We start from the raw sequence: 15,313 nt of genomic DNA, 5'->3' as shown, positions 1-15,313 counted from the left end.
CAGAAGTCTTAACTCCCTAAATGGATCAGTGATTATCTATACGTTATTCAGCATCACTCAAGAATTGGAAACTAGTGTCATTAAAATGATTCGCTGATGTTATGTAGGTTGGCAGACTTGTAGAGTGCAGTATTGCACTCTAGAGTGCATGTATTTGCAGTAGAACAGAATTCTGTAGAGATGTGGCACCTGTGCACCAGTTTTTCTGGTGATAAACTCCCTGAAAAGTTCCTTTGGCCATTTTCCTCTCCAAGCAGACACTGCTTACTTGGAAGATGTATCTGTTAAGATTAATTTCTTGCAAAATCAACAGTTCTGGTTCCTTCCCTTGCATTTTGTTATGTCATTTGAAGTTGCTGAATCCTGGCCAGCCATGTGGTTACCAAAAGAACGTGTTATCTGGTGTGGTGTGAGTGCCTTTCCAGGGCTGCAGCTCTGTGTGCTTTGGGCTTCCTGTCAGCAGCACTCATGAAATGTCAGATGCCAACAAGAATCTTAGAAATTTAGTGCACTATAGAACTTCCACTGAGTTAAGGAGCTAATTGCTCCTCTGGTTTTCTCTTGGCTTCTCTAAGGCAGCTCCCTGCCAGGTCTTCACAGTCGCCTCAGCAGGTTGGGCTCCAGTTCCATTCTTAATGATATTGTTCTGGTAGGAGTAGGGATGGGAGAGGTATCAAATAACCAACTTTCCCAAGCAGAGCGTGGAAGCCACAGTGTGTAAGACAGAATGTCTTAAATGTATAAACAAGTTATATGTCAGTGTCATTAACCACATTCCCTTTTGGGTACTTGGTAGATACAAAGCAATTCAGCCTGCCATCAGGCTTATTTTCATTACATTAGGGATGTGTTCTCTGTAAGCCAGAGGGCTGCTGCTTTCTGTTTCCCTGTGTTCTGCTCTTTTCCATCTATGCAAGAGAACATACTTCTCATGTTCCCCTTTTATTTCTCTGAGGGAGGAAGCATTACCCTGTCTGGAGCTGTGCCCTCTAATTCCTCCTGATTCTGCAAGGTCTCCAACAGCAGCTTCTTCTTCACACACCTTTGACCAGACACTATGGATGCACCCCTAATTACTTCAGTTGTTCTGTTATGCACTCTGTTTGGTTTTGTTCAGCTGTGGGATTGCAGCACTTCCTGGCTGTACTTCAGTTTAACTTCTGGCTGGACTTCTGCCTAGGGCAGCAACTTTTGACTTAATGTACTCCATAGCAGCACTCATTGACTGACTTTGTCTGATCTGTGGGGTAAAATTGCACTCCCTTGCAATTTTATTAATCATATATACACTCCCCAGAACTGCTTGATACACATTCTTTTTTTTTTTTTTTAAAGAAAATAGCCTGCATATGAACTTTTTTTTAACCCTAAAAGGTAGAAAAGTTTGGGTTTTTCCTTCCTCCCCATCCCCCTTTACTCTCCTAGAAAGGTATTTTTTCCATTTTCACAAGCATTTGCAACCTTCGGCCACATTCTTGCTGTCAGTGACTGATCTAAACACTCTGCCCTTTCAGAAAGGGAAACTTCATTTGTTTAAAAGCTATAGTGCCATTTTCAAATAGTAAATCAAAAACTGTCTTTAAAGACTCTTTTTATCTAGCATTCCTGTTCCTTCCTGTGTTAAAGAAGAAAACTGAGTCAGAGGTGATGGTATTCTCATGTTTTAGGACTTTCACTCAAATGTCACAGTATTTCTACAAGATTCCATTGCATCCTGCAGCTGAGGAGTCCATCTAATGCCTTCCTTTAAACATAACATTTTTCTTCTGCTGGGCTTTGTGCTGTTGCAAATTCATGAGACATGTACATACAGATACCAAAATTTTCAAACTCATCTGTGTGAAATCTGAAAATTCAGACCACTTTAAGAAGGCTGCTGTTGGAAAGGTCTCCTTCACCCTGAATTAGATCAGGTTATGTGATACATGAACTAAATCTTACGATCCAGTATGTTGCAATTATGATGTGGCTTCAGGGTTAATCTAAGCTTGCCTTCTTGCATCCCAGTTTTTTATTACAGGTTAGTTCCATGCATTGATTATCTGTTTCATATCTGTCAGATTTTATGCCGAAACAGACAATCCATCTGTGTAACTGATACCTTGCATCCCTCTGTGGAATTAACTGAGATTATTAAATTTTAGTTAAAGGAATTAGGAGGAGTGACCTCATTGCTCTTTAAAGAGGGGGAAAGTGGAGAGAGAGGGGCTGAGCTCTTCTTCCTGGGATGCAGTGACAGGATATATAGGAATGGTCCAAAGCTGCACCAGGGGAGATTCAGACAGGACATCATGAAGCATTTCTTTACAGAGAGTGGTCAGACAGTGGAACAGGCTTCCTTGAGAGGCAATCAATGTCCCGAGCTTGTGTGTGTTTAAGAGGCATTTAACAGCATTTAACTGTTGGTCAGCCCTGAAATAGTCAGACAATTGCAGTGATGGTCACTGTGGGTCCCTTTGAGCTGAAAGGGCTATTCTAAGTCTGTTCTATTCTATTCTATCTTTTATCAAAGCAAGTAGGATTTCTCCATTCTCAGCATTTCATAGGGATGATAAAACTAGTAACTCCTCAGTTGTTTCATATGTCTTTGGGTTTTTCATTGCTTGTTTGCATTATTTAATGCTTGAAGAGTTTGACTGGAGCTGTAGTAACTTTGTTGATAGTTTCTACCTTCTACAGAAGTATTCCTGTGAGTTTCTTCTCAGAAACTGAGCTGCTTAAAACTACACACTACTTTTCAGTGTGTTTAGATCCCTGCTCATTTCACATATTTGAAAACATTGAAACATGTCAGAAACATTTTAAAATAACTCGTCATTCCCATGTCTCATGAGATGGAACATGGTATTCAGACATGTAACTGCACATTCTCTGTGACTTGAAGTTTGCTGATACTCTTTCTCTACTGCTGCTTCCTGTGAATTTGTATTTATCCTCCTTGTCTAGTGCCAGGGTTTAATCTGCAGTTAACTTCCAAACACAGCATTCCCTTCACAATCTGCAAAATTAAGTCATATTATTAACAAAAATAATAAACTTGGTGTGGGCTCAGTTGCTTTCCTATGCTTTCAGTCTAGATTCTCATCATTCAGTATACAAACAACATCACAATTCTCTTAACTCCTCTTCCTGTTGACACACTGAATTACTTTGGTCTTATTAGTACACTGAATGTAGCACATTTCTTTACTTTTGGAGATTTTAATTGCCTCTGTCCTTGCAACTTTACTAGCAGATCATTCCCCCATTGTAACAATAATCTCTCCCCTTCCCTGTCACATCCAGTCTTTTCCTCAGAAGAAGAAACTTAGAGTTGCACTTTTGTGTTTCACAGGTTAGGAGGGATCTCTGGAGGCCACGTGGTCCAACTCTGCTCAAAGTCAAACCAGTTTTGATGTTATATCAGATTGTTCAGGTTCTTGTGCAGTTGAATTTTGAGGATTTCCAAAGATGGAGGTTTTTCAACTCCACTTGACAGTCTGCACCTTTGCCCAGTTCTTGCTATGCTTTTCTTACTATATAGGAGTTCTGGTATTTCATCTTGTCTCATGTCTCTTGTCCTTTCACTTTTTACCCCTCAGAGGTAAAACCTCATTTCAGCTTTTGTTGAGGCCAACCATTTATCCATCCCTAACCTGAACAATTTCAGTTCTCTCAGCTTCTCTTGAGCATCACGTGAGCATCTTGGTTGTCTTCCATGAAGCTAGGGAATGTTTGGTATTTTTTGTGCACCAAGGACCCCAAAGGTAGTCATAGTATTCCATAATAGATGGTTTCACCAATGACAGATAGGGGAGGAAATCTACTTCCCTCACCCTACTGGCTGTGCATTCACCAACACATACTTGCACATAGTCAGTGCAAAGGCAGGCTGCTCATCTTCTCTGCTTGACTTATTGTCCATCAGGGCTGTCAGGTCCTCTTTCTTATGGTGCTTTCTAGATGACGAGTGCATCCTATTCTTTTGTGTGGTGCTGTTCCATCCCAGCTACCGAACTCTGCACTTGCTGTTGAACTGTGAACTTCCTGTCTGCTCATTACTCATCTGTCTGGGTTACTCATAGAAGCCACCCTGCCCTCCAGTCTATCCGCTCTGAACTTAAAACCACTGGATGGGACTCCAGCAACTTTCCCACTCACCTGGTAATTCCTCTATGCAATCCATATCAGCCTGATTTGGCAACAAAGATACTTTGAGATGCTGTGTTGGAAGTCATGCTACAGTCAAGGAATTGTAATGCTTTCCCTTCATCCACCAAGACAGACATTTCATCATTGAAGGAAATCAGATTAGTCAAACACAGTTCGTCCTTTTTAGATCCATTCTGGCTGTTCTTGTCCTTCCATGTGCATCATGTGCTTGGAAGTAGATTCCTGGAAGATTTTGCTCCATGATCATCTTTGGGCAGTGTGGTCAGGCTGCTGTTCTACCCTGTAGCCTCCTTGTTGCCCTTTTAGAACATGGACATGACATTTGCACTTCAGCAGTCATCACCTTCCCAAGTTGCCATGAGCTTTCAAAGGTGATAGAGAACAGCCTGGTAATGGTCTTGACTGTTTCTTTCAGCACACTTGAATGCATCCTGTATTGTCTCAAGACCTGGTTTATGCCAAGTTTGCTTCACTGGTCTTTAACTGGTAACTTCCTCTACTGTGATACTGTGTTGCCCCACACTCTGCTCTTGGCTTCAAAGAGCTGGGATGCCTCTGAGCAGGGCTTGAGAGTGAAGTGAAGAAAAAAAAGGCATTGACTGCCGTGATCTTCTCCACATCCCTGGTACTAGATCACCTCCCACCTGAGAGCAGTGGGAGAATATTTGCCTCGTTCTTTCTTTTATTTCCAGTGTATTTGTAGAGTCTCTTGTTTACCTTAATAATCCTGGCTAGTTTCAGTTCCAGCTGAGCTCGGCTTTCCCAGATCCATCTTTTCTTGTTTGGGAGATTCCTTCTGGGTAACCCAACTCAGCTTCCATGTTCCAAACCTTTACCTTTTGTGGTTGAGTTGAGGCAGAGGTTGCCCATTTAGGCAGATTGGCTCCTTGCCATTCCTCCTCGATTTCTAGCTAACTAGAACAGACTGTTCTTGTGCTATGAACATGTCATCTTTGAAGATCAGCCCACTTCTCTGCCCTTCACAGCAGCTTTTCACAGGATCCTGCCAGGGAGTTTTCCAAATGAGCCATAGTCTGTTCTCCTGAAGTCCAAGGTCTGCTATTTTCCTTCTTCAGGTCTGTTCGAGTCTTAAATTCCACCATCTCACAGTTGATTCTGCCAAGTCTGCCACAGACTTTGTCTTCCTGAGCCAGTTCATTCTTGTTTTTGAGTAATAAATCAGAGTGCCTCCCTGATTGGCTTATTGCTTGTTTGGAAGAAAAGAAGTGTTCCTGATGGTCAGGCATCTCCTGGATTGCTTGTAGCCTGCCAAGCTGCTCTTCATGAATATGTAGGAATGGTTAAGCTATTTACTAGATGTTCTTATCATTAACTCCCTTAGACCATGTCATCTTTAATGTCATACTGGATTAACTGTATTTCTGATCCTTTTCTCCCCTGTATTCAGATCTGAGATCCTCTTTAATGCCTTTCTAGGGATAAAATTCCATGGTATTTGACCCTAAACGGGGATCTCACAATATAAACCTCAACCCCTCTCTGAATATAAGCATCCACGGCTTTTCGTACAATTTCATGCTCTTCCCTGGTAGATTTCTTGCTCCAGCCACCTGTTTTGCTTTGTTTTGTTCTTCCTCTAAGTGTGTGTAGGGGCTTGTCATGCCTCAGATTAACTCCAGTATTATGGATTCCATTCACTGATTCCATTATCTTTTGTCCTTGTAATAATAATATATTTTTAAAATGTATTTATCCAGGAATGCATTCATAGCATGCTTTTTATACAAAATTAAAGAGTCTAGGACCTTGTGTGGTTTTAGAACTTGTCAGAGATCAGAATTACACTATTTTCCCTTTTACGGATTCCACAACTGCTGATAAGACACGTACTGACAGGCAGTGCTTATCTGCAGAATGCTGAACAGAGCGTTGTAGACATCATTTTCAGAAGTGTAGAACTACACATGTGGTGGACACCAAAAAAGCACTTTGAGATGGCCAGCAGTTCCATACACATGTGTAAACTTGAATCAATGTTTCGTGGATGTGCCAGATATTTGTGTGATCTGCAGTTGTACATGAAGGTTACCGAGTCACATTCCTTGCCATGTGAATGCTGTTGAACCCTCCAGGTGTGTAGGAGCAGGTTGCACCTGCAGTACTCTTTGTGTACCACGTACTCCACCTCAGCATTATCAGTGGAGTGTCACTGGATCCTGGGAGTGCAGCGGGTAGCCAAGAATGATTGAAAATTCCAGATAAGCATCTCTGGCTATCTTCATTACCAGAGTCTTCCCATAAGCTTGTGAGTGATTATTAGAGGTGTGAAATAAGAGTCAGCAAAACATGAAAGATATTTAGTTGTTACAGCTAAAGGTAGAGGGTTAATGGGTTCCAAAGAATAACGAAAGGGGATATTAATAGTGACTACAGATTTCAAGAATTACCAAGAAGGCTCTAAACATTTAAATAAAAATAGCAAAATTTTACTCTAAATGAATAGCTGAAATTCTGTGTTCTGTTAATACATGCATTATCACAACTTCTATTTTATTCATTTTAGATGAGAAGATTGTGGAAAAAATCCGAGCTTTGCAAATGAAAGCTGAAGACTATGATGTTGTTAAGGTGATTGGAAGAGGGGCTTTTGGAGAAGTGCAGCTGGTAAGAATGTAATTATGTAATGTTTAAACAGATTAACAGCTTTAGCCAAAACCTTCCTCAATCTTCATATTTTATATTTAAAAATCCATTCTTCAAAAGAACAAGTGTAATTTTCACTGTTCTCAGAGATTGTTTCTTTTCATAGTAAACAGTAAATCTGATTTTAAAATATGATGGTTAGGAAGGGAAGAACTCCGGAATGTTTTCTATCCTTTGATCAAAATCAAAAAGGCAGTTCATGGCAATTCTAAATCTTTTTGGCCACAAGTATCACTGTATAATAATATCTGAAACCTTCTACAAAAAGCAGATGAACACTGTGACAGAAGATTGTTGTTGTGTTCCTACAGTTGTGATGCTTGCATTGTATTTTAAGTGACATGACTCACAGGATTTTTAAAAGATTCTTTTCTTAACATTGTCCCCTTGACATTGTATGCAATGTAATATCTAAAGTATGTATGAGATTACTTTTAAAATTTCTATTGCAGAGAAATTCTGTTATTAAAAAAAGGTAATCAAACTACAAAAAGTAACGTGGTGTATCACATGTAGTCTGATTTTCATTTAATTTTGATTTTTCCAGGACTTTTAAGTCCTACTGTCTGGTAAGTGGCACAAAAAAGTGAACATATGTAGAAGATGGATTGATATGCCAGTTTTGAAATAAGCATGGATGTAAGTGCCAGATAGAATCTAGAATGCAAACATTAGGGACAAGTTATCATGAGCTAACAGGTAACTGTGCACCAGCTGATCCATGGTGATTTTCTGTGTATTTTTTAGAGGAAGAGAGTTGTGAAGCAAGTCAATGGAAAGGGGAGCAGCTAATTTGCTGCAATTGAAGCTTGTTACCTTGTTACCATGAGGTAACAATAATTACTCTTTTGCTCGTACTTTTTGACCTGGAACTGGCTTTTTACTGCTCTGTGGTAATTTTGGGCTAAGAACCTGGGAAAATCATATTGTCTTGTAATGTATAACCATTTTGGAAAATATAAAGATGTGTTGGAGTTTTGTTGAGGAATGTGGTAAGGTCTAAGCTGTGAAGGGCTTATAGGAAGTACACGGTGTATAATTACAATAAATATATGATCCATTTATAAAATTCTTTGTATTTTCCATATTAGTGCGGCTGAAATTTGTTGGAACTGGAGGAAAACCCCTCTGACTAGCCTAATATTATTTGCATGACTCATGGGTAATTTGCAAATTTAGATGTGATTAGTGTGGGAGATAGCAACATCTAATCAGCAGTTTTTATTCATCTATGTCATTTTTTTAAGACAACTTCATCCAAGTCTAGTAACATGAGAATGTAGCACCCTGTTCCTTATTTCTCTCAGGGTAATTTACACTTGTTTTTTGTCCAGAAAAGTGAATGAAGTATGGAGTGGAGTAGTTTCAAAAATCCTCATTTCCTAGCAAGACTTTAAACAATTATTTTGTGTATTTTCATGATTTTATATCCTTGTAGGCAAGAAATTAAAAACAAAACCAAAACCTTAAGCAGAACTTTGCTTTCTTGTGAAGGGGCTACTGCAGAGTGTTGGAAAGAAGGCAGTCTACTCCATGTCTTTTCAATGACAGTCATATCAAAGGGTTTATTTAAAAGTCTTCTATTAGACATTTGTATCTTTAAATTAATCCACATGGAGCAGTGAGTAAAGACACTCCTTACACACTGGCTTGTGAAGTCAGTGAAAAATCAAGTTGTAAGGAGCAGAGTTTCTTGTCCATTTGTTGAGGGGATAGGAGATGAAAAAGAGCAAGTCTCAATAACAGAAGTTATGTGCCTTTTTAGATGCCACACTCATATATTTTCTGGAAGTACCCAAGAGAATTGTATTTTTGATGTGCTTCAAGAATGAAAATACATTGTTTTCATATGTGTATTTCTTGAGAACAGAAAGGTTTTTCTAAATTAGTTTTCTTTTTAATATTTCATTTCAAATAGAAGGTCCTGATTTGTTCATTAATTCACCATGTCATACACAATTTTAATTTTTAAGAAGAGATGATTTTTCATAGTGTACACACGGCAGTTGGGCACTTTGAGGGATATGAAGACACACTTTATTTTTCATTTGCCTGACCATTAAAATGTAATGACAAAATGCCTAGTAACCTGGTCATACAATGATGGGGTTTGGATTGCATTGCTGTCAGGGTGGGGTTTTTTAACATCTTTAATAAGCCCTTCAAAAAAGCAAGAATCCTTGGTATTAGAAAGAAACTTCTGTGTGTTCATATAGAGCTCTTCTGTATTTCACGTCAATTTAAGAGAACACTTTTTCTGGAGAGTAAAAATACAAGTAGAAATCATCATGTAATGCAGTCTTACAGTTGAAAAGCAGTGGGCTAGTAAATACAGCTGCAGATCTGAACTAATATTAGCTGGTGATGTGGATATACATACCTCCATTTTTTGCCTCACAAGGTATGGTACAAGTTTAAACTATTGAACTAAGTGCTATCTATTTCTACTCCATTCAAAATGTTAACACCACTGTTGCAGTTGATGGATTTGTGGTAATGGGAAAATTTTGCAACACTTTCTGTGATCAAAATAGAAATTTGCTTCAGTGGGGATTAAATACAAAAAGAACCATAAATAAAACATGATTTAGTACATGAATTAAAATAAGGAATGTTGTGTTATCAGTATGTGTTATTGTGCATAAGAATTGTATCACAAATATTTATTTTATGTTTCTGATGATTACATTAGTATGCTCAGTTTTTGGCTTGTAATGTTTGCAGCATAAAATAGTCAGCTATGACCTCTTTCATTATGTTTTCCCTTAGTCTTCTGCTCCAGTATAGCGTTTTCTTGCTTAAGAAGTGATATGAAGCAATCAGTTTTCCAGATTCTGTCAAGAAAGTAAAACACATTCTCTAATGTTGTGTCTTACAGTTAGATTTTTTTTTTTAAAGGCTTGATTTTTCATCTTCTTCTCCCCTGCAAAAAAATTTAAGAAATAGTCCAGTTAAAGAGAGATCAGATGACTCTGGTCTGAGCATCTGACTGTGGTGGAGAAACAATTTCCTTATAAATCCAGAAGTATTAAACGCCACACTTGTGCTCTGGTCTCTGGTTTTGCTGGGTCTGTTGGGATGGGGAAAGTGAAAATGATTGCCAGCTGCCAGATCACTTCTTCTCTTACGCAGTGCCGTCAATAAAAGTGACTGGTGTCTAGGGCAGACAGTAAAATTGAATTATGGTGCTTAATAGGTTATTTCTGGTTTATGCAGAAACAGTTATTTATGAAAGCACATCCTGAGTTCCTCTTGTTTGTTTTCACTTGTGGAAAATCATCTTGATTTCAAATTTATCCCTAGTTCCTTCTCCCAGGTCTAACCACGAAGGATTGTAATGTTGCAGTGACACAGCAGACTGACCTGCTTGTGTGCTGGAAGAGAAAACTAAAGCAAAGTTAACACTTCCTTGTGTTTAGGTGCTACAGGATGGTCTGGGTGACAGTCTTTACTGTCTGATTTCTTAGTGTTGCAAACCAGTTGTTGTCATGGCCTGTGTAAACAGATGCTGGTTTATTTTTCTTCATTAAGTGCTTTGTTTATTAGGTTTAATTCCCCATCCACTGCTGATGTACAGTTCTGAAGTAAAGCAGATAAAGCAGTCATGTTTTATTACCTGAAAATCTGTCAGGACGTGAACTTTGATACCCTATCTGTAGTCATTTCTTATGGCTTTATTAAGTATTTTAGGATACCTGTAATTACTTCAAGCCTTAAGAGTTCATTTCAAAACTCCATTCTAGGATAGCCATTTTTTTCAAAATCATAAAAGAGACTATTGGTACCATTACCAATACTGTGTACTAAATCTGATAACTTCAAATGAATGTGTCATTTTCTTTGCCTACAGATTGTCTTCCCATATGAATGCTGGGGAAATTATGGATGCATTTTGTTTATTGAAAGTATTAGATTGTTGAAGCACAGTAGAGTGAAATTCTTTTTTCTTAATGCATTTTCATGAGTTAAACAAGGGCATGTTACTCAGTGCTAATGGCATGAAGGGATTTTCCTACCTATTTTGAGAGTTACTCTGGTGAGCTACAGTTTAAATTTGGCAGTTCATTTTAACAGTTGGAAGAAATTGAAACATCGTGACAGTTTAATACATGAATAATCTGCTGTATGAGCCAATCTGTGTATGTACAAATATAGCTCTGAGTAAAGAGCACAGTGACTAGCAGCTCAAAAGGCTGTCTCCAGGGGCCGTGGTGCTGATAAAAGGAGGAATGTCAGCGGTAGGTCTGCTCACCTGCAAGGTGTGCCAAGACACATTCAGTCTCTGGGTGTGCCAGTATACTTGTTATTGCTTTGGTTTTGTGCAGAGAAAGAGCCTATCTTGAAATTTTCTGAAGAAATCATTTAGACAACAACCCACCGGCACTATTTAGAGATGTGTACAGACTGATTTTGGGCCCCCCACCTGTCTTTACTTTGCCTCTCCATTCAGGCTGTGCTGACTTTGAAGAATTTTTTTCTCCAAGTCATGGGAGACAGTTGTTTCTGTGCATGTAGGCAGCTACTCCAACTGCATGTAGGCAAGAGTACACAACAACTTTAGGACTTGTAAACTACTAAATGCATTGTGGAGCTTCAATGTGAAGTTTCACAGAAAATGCATCTTCAATTAAACAATATCTTTTTGAGGTTTCTGGTCTTTGTGTTTCTTCTGGTTTTGGGCAGGATTACAAAAGCTATACTCAGGGGAGTATAGTTTGTGGTGTACCACCAAGTCTTTGTAAATAATCCCTTGTGGGATTGGTAAGCGGGAAGAAGTTAGTTTTCAAAATGCTGTTTTAGGACACCGTCACTAACTGACTAGTTAATGCCCTAAAATATCCTTATAGAGTTGTTAATGCCCATAGATACCGTATTTCTGTTCTGGTGTTAGGTTGGAGGTTTTTTGATCTAACTGTAGAGGATGTTGTTTGTTAGTGTTAAACTATGCAAGATACTAATAATAAAACCTTTGCACCTATATCTTGAAGGCAAAAAGCCCCAATTTCAAGAACAGCAGCTCCTTAAATGATCCTCTTTCTGTCCATGTTCTTGCTTTGTCCAGTATTACCCTTTCCACCTGGTGCTTCTTCTATTCCTTCAGCAATATTAATTTTTACAGCTGCTTAGGAGCAAGAGACTGATGCTCTCAGATCTGTAGACCTGAGAGCCTCTCTGAAGCTTTGCTCTGCAGATGTCATGGACCTGCATCTACAGCTGTTCAGAAAAGCCTACTAAACATTCTTTCAAGTGACATAGTTAAACTCAGATATTGTGCAAAACGAAGAAGTTAGGAGATCTGCTTTATTTACTAGATGTGAGAGGTTTTAGATGCACCAGAAAATCATAACTTCAGTTTCTGGTGTATTTCACAATTTTCATGGATCAATTTCACAAACTAGTCCACTGCATTTTTTATTTTAACAGGAAAAAATACACAGAAACTTAAGGTCCTGATGACTCAGACTTCTTACAGCTGAATACTTCTCACTTTGATATCTGTAAGAAACACTCAAGAATGTTAAAAACCTGTTCCTTTAATAGTTTTTACATAAAATAGGATGTCTCATGATTAATTAACTGAGTAATGACTGCAGTGTACAATTTAAGGATTTGGTCTCTTGTCTGTATTCAGATGATGTTTTCAAAAATGTTTTCATATTTTGTAATAAAAGCTTTAATTCCAGTTTGCCAACAAGATTTATTGTATTAATTTGGCACCATTTAAAATGGATTTAAGAACCTTTTAGGAAAATAAATAGGAGCAATCATGTTTTGGTGGATAATAAAAATTGGCAGAGGCTGAAGCAGACTGCTTGCCCAGTTTCTAACATGAATGAATTCAATGGCTAGACAGTGTTCAGAATAAGAAAATAAAAGTAGACTTTATTTCCTGCTATGGTAGGGTTTTTTTAGCAGCTGTTAAACTTTTCTTTTTAGGTTTGGAAGTTCTCAAATCCTTACTGTGTAGAAAATTTGGTGTATGAAAACCTGGAGGCATCACATCCCAGAAAGCAGTTTGCACATAGCAGAAACATACTATGCTTGTACTCAGGTTTTTAACAAGGCATTTTAAAAAGGTTGATTCTCTTCTTTCTCAACCAACAGGTTCGCCATAAAATGACACAGAAGGTTTATGCAATGAAGCTACTCAGTAAATTTGAAATGATCAAGAGATCAGATTCAGCCTTTTTCTGGGAAGAAAGAGATATCATGGCCTTCGCCAACAGCCCGTGGGTGGTTCAGGTAAGGAAGATGTGTAAAAATAAAATAATAACAACAACAGCAATAGTAATGATGCTGATGCCATAAATACTTCCCAGTCTTGAGCTGGTTTTGAATTTACATAGAAACTCAAATAAAGATTTAGGTTCAAGTTTTTACTTTTAAAATTTTTTTACAGCAATTTCACTAAGTTTTGTTTATTTGACTATGTTAAAAAGTAGATTAATTTGCATTTTAATTGCTACAAATGCATCATAAAACAGAATTAAATAGATTTTTGAAATGCCAACATAATTATTTGGAATAAAAGGGAAGTTATCATTCCAACCGTGAAAAATTCTGTATAGGAATGTAGAAACAAACGTGATTGGTATTTCCAGTCTTTCCTCATGATACACTCAGTTGTTCACAGGCAATTGGTATTAAGAGTGCTTTAAATAGTCACTCCTTTCAGCTGCAGTTTGATTATGGATGAGTGTGCAGTCCTGGTCTCCTGCAAGACAAAGGGATGCAGCAGTGGTTTGCTTGAAACCATCTTCTGGTAGTGGTCAGTTCTGAGCATCAGCACTCAGCACATCCAAGTAATGCAGTAATGGACTTCTTCATCTGATCTTGAACACCATCACTCGCAGCTCTCGTGACTCATGTCATCAAAGTGCTGTAATGTGAATTATGCCTTTGGGAACAATCACTACTGATTATTGCCATTTGTTGTAACTGGTAAATTGCACAAGTTAACAAAAGCAGTAGTGAAAGCGTGTGCTTGGAGAAATTGTTGGTCCTTAGTTCTTTTAAATAATTAATTTTAATGCTCTCAAATGTGTTGCCATGCTTCTGTATATTTAATAAGACTGGCTTTAAACTTTCCATGTATTTTTCATAACACTTTCCCTCATATACAAAGATGTTTTGCTCTTCAAGCATGTTCTGTGCTCTTCCCTATATTCAGCAGAAATACTTAAATAGATGATTTTTTAATTTAGTTCTTTGTTCCAGTAACAGTAATTGTCAGGAACTATTTTTCACATGCAGTTGAAAGTAATGAGAAAGGCATGACATGGATTTTCAAAGGAAACTGTCACAGGATATAAATGTTTGTATGCACTTGTAAATAGCAAATGAACTAAAATGTAGTTGCAATTGTGCCTTCTATGATTAAGTGTATTAGTGTGATATATTTAGGTGATGTGGTCCAGTGGGGTAGGACATTGAGCTGGTTTGAAGAAAATGTAGGTCCTGTTCTGATCTAGAAACTGGGACAGATCACAATGCTTCTCTCTGTCTAGTTTTTAATGTGAAAAACAAATGAAACAAGAGCAGAGCCCTAGATAATTTTAATTTTTTAAAATGAAATCCCTTGAGGGCAATAACAAAAGTGCTGTATAAAGACATAGTGGTGTTATTGTATTAATATCTCAATCTATGACAAAATAGATTATTTTGAATCTTCATTTGGATTTTAATGATCCAATGCATTATTGTACTATATATTGCATATATTATCCATTTGTGCAAACAAATACAGTGCAACATATATGTATTAAAATATATATTTCTAATCTAGATCTTCAGTCACTAGTTAATACAAGTAATTTTAATCTAAAGGTCGAATCTCCATAGTAACATACCTGCCTTTCATGGTTCCTCATCCTCAACAGTCTCCCTGATTCTTTGTCCTTTCCACATATCCTATTTTTCAATTGTCTTTTAATTTTGTGTGTGTAATTTAAAGATGTGAATTACTTTAGTTTTCAAGGTAAGGTAAGCATTCCCTAAGAAAACAGGTTAGACTTTCAGAGACTTTTTCACAACAGTCATTGAACATTTGATAGGAATGCTTTTTGCTGGACTGGGCTATTTTCAGACCTGCTTATCACCGAGTGGAATCTCTAAAACTTCAGCAGTCTAGGTCTGAAATACATTTTAAAGGGATTGAACTTACTTTCACCATCATGCCAATAGGAAACATGCTCCCTGCAACTTATACCAGACCAGTATTTTATTGTTAAGGACAGTTTCTTCTTATTGTGTTATAGTTGTCTTCAGAAACATTTTGTTTTTATTTCTTATTTCAATATATGGTGATTTAGACAAAGTCAGCAGTGACTTTGCAAACATGTACAGAGATGAGGAATTTTTAATATAGGAAATTTGGAAACAGTCTAAGATGCTGCTCACTGTTGAACTATTTTCAAATCAGAACATGATGGTCCCTGTTGTGGTTTGATACTTTGCATTTTGACTCAGTGATACTTCTTAATGCCAAGAAACATGG

General features: G+C 37.7%; 1 protein-coding gene across 3 annotated transcripts in view; it reads left to right on the top strand.

Annotated features, from left to right (window-relative positions):
- Nucleotides 1-15,313, top strand: part of ROCK2 (Rho associated coiled-coil containing protein kinase 2) — a 99,469-nt gene that overhangs the window by 43,878 nt on the left and 40,278 nt on the right. For all 3 annotated transcript variants that reach the window (XM_066179931.1, XM_066179932.1, XM_066179933.1), the window contains exons 3-4: nt 6,677-6,777; nt 12,922-13,059. In XM_066179931.1, the coding sequence (XP_066036028.1) occupies nt 6,677-6,777; nt 12,922-13,059 (239 nt within the window). The remainder of the gene's footprint in view (nt 1-6,676; nt 6,778-12,921; nt 13,060-15,313) is intronic.

Source organism: Chamaea fasciata, unplaced genomic scaffold (assembly GCF_029207755.1).
Source record: "Chamaea fasciata isolate MVZ Bird 193981 ecotype frontalis unplaced genomic scaffold, bChaFas1.0.hap1 SCAF_3, whole genome shotgun sequence".
Classification (NCBI taxonomy): Eukaryota; Metazoa; Chordata; class Aves; order Passeriformes; family Sylviidae; genus Chamaea; species Chamaea fasciata.
Note: the sequence above shows the minus strand (reverse complement) of the source record. Positions and strands in the feature narration are given on the sequence as shown.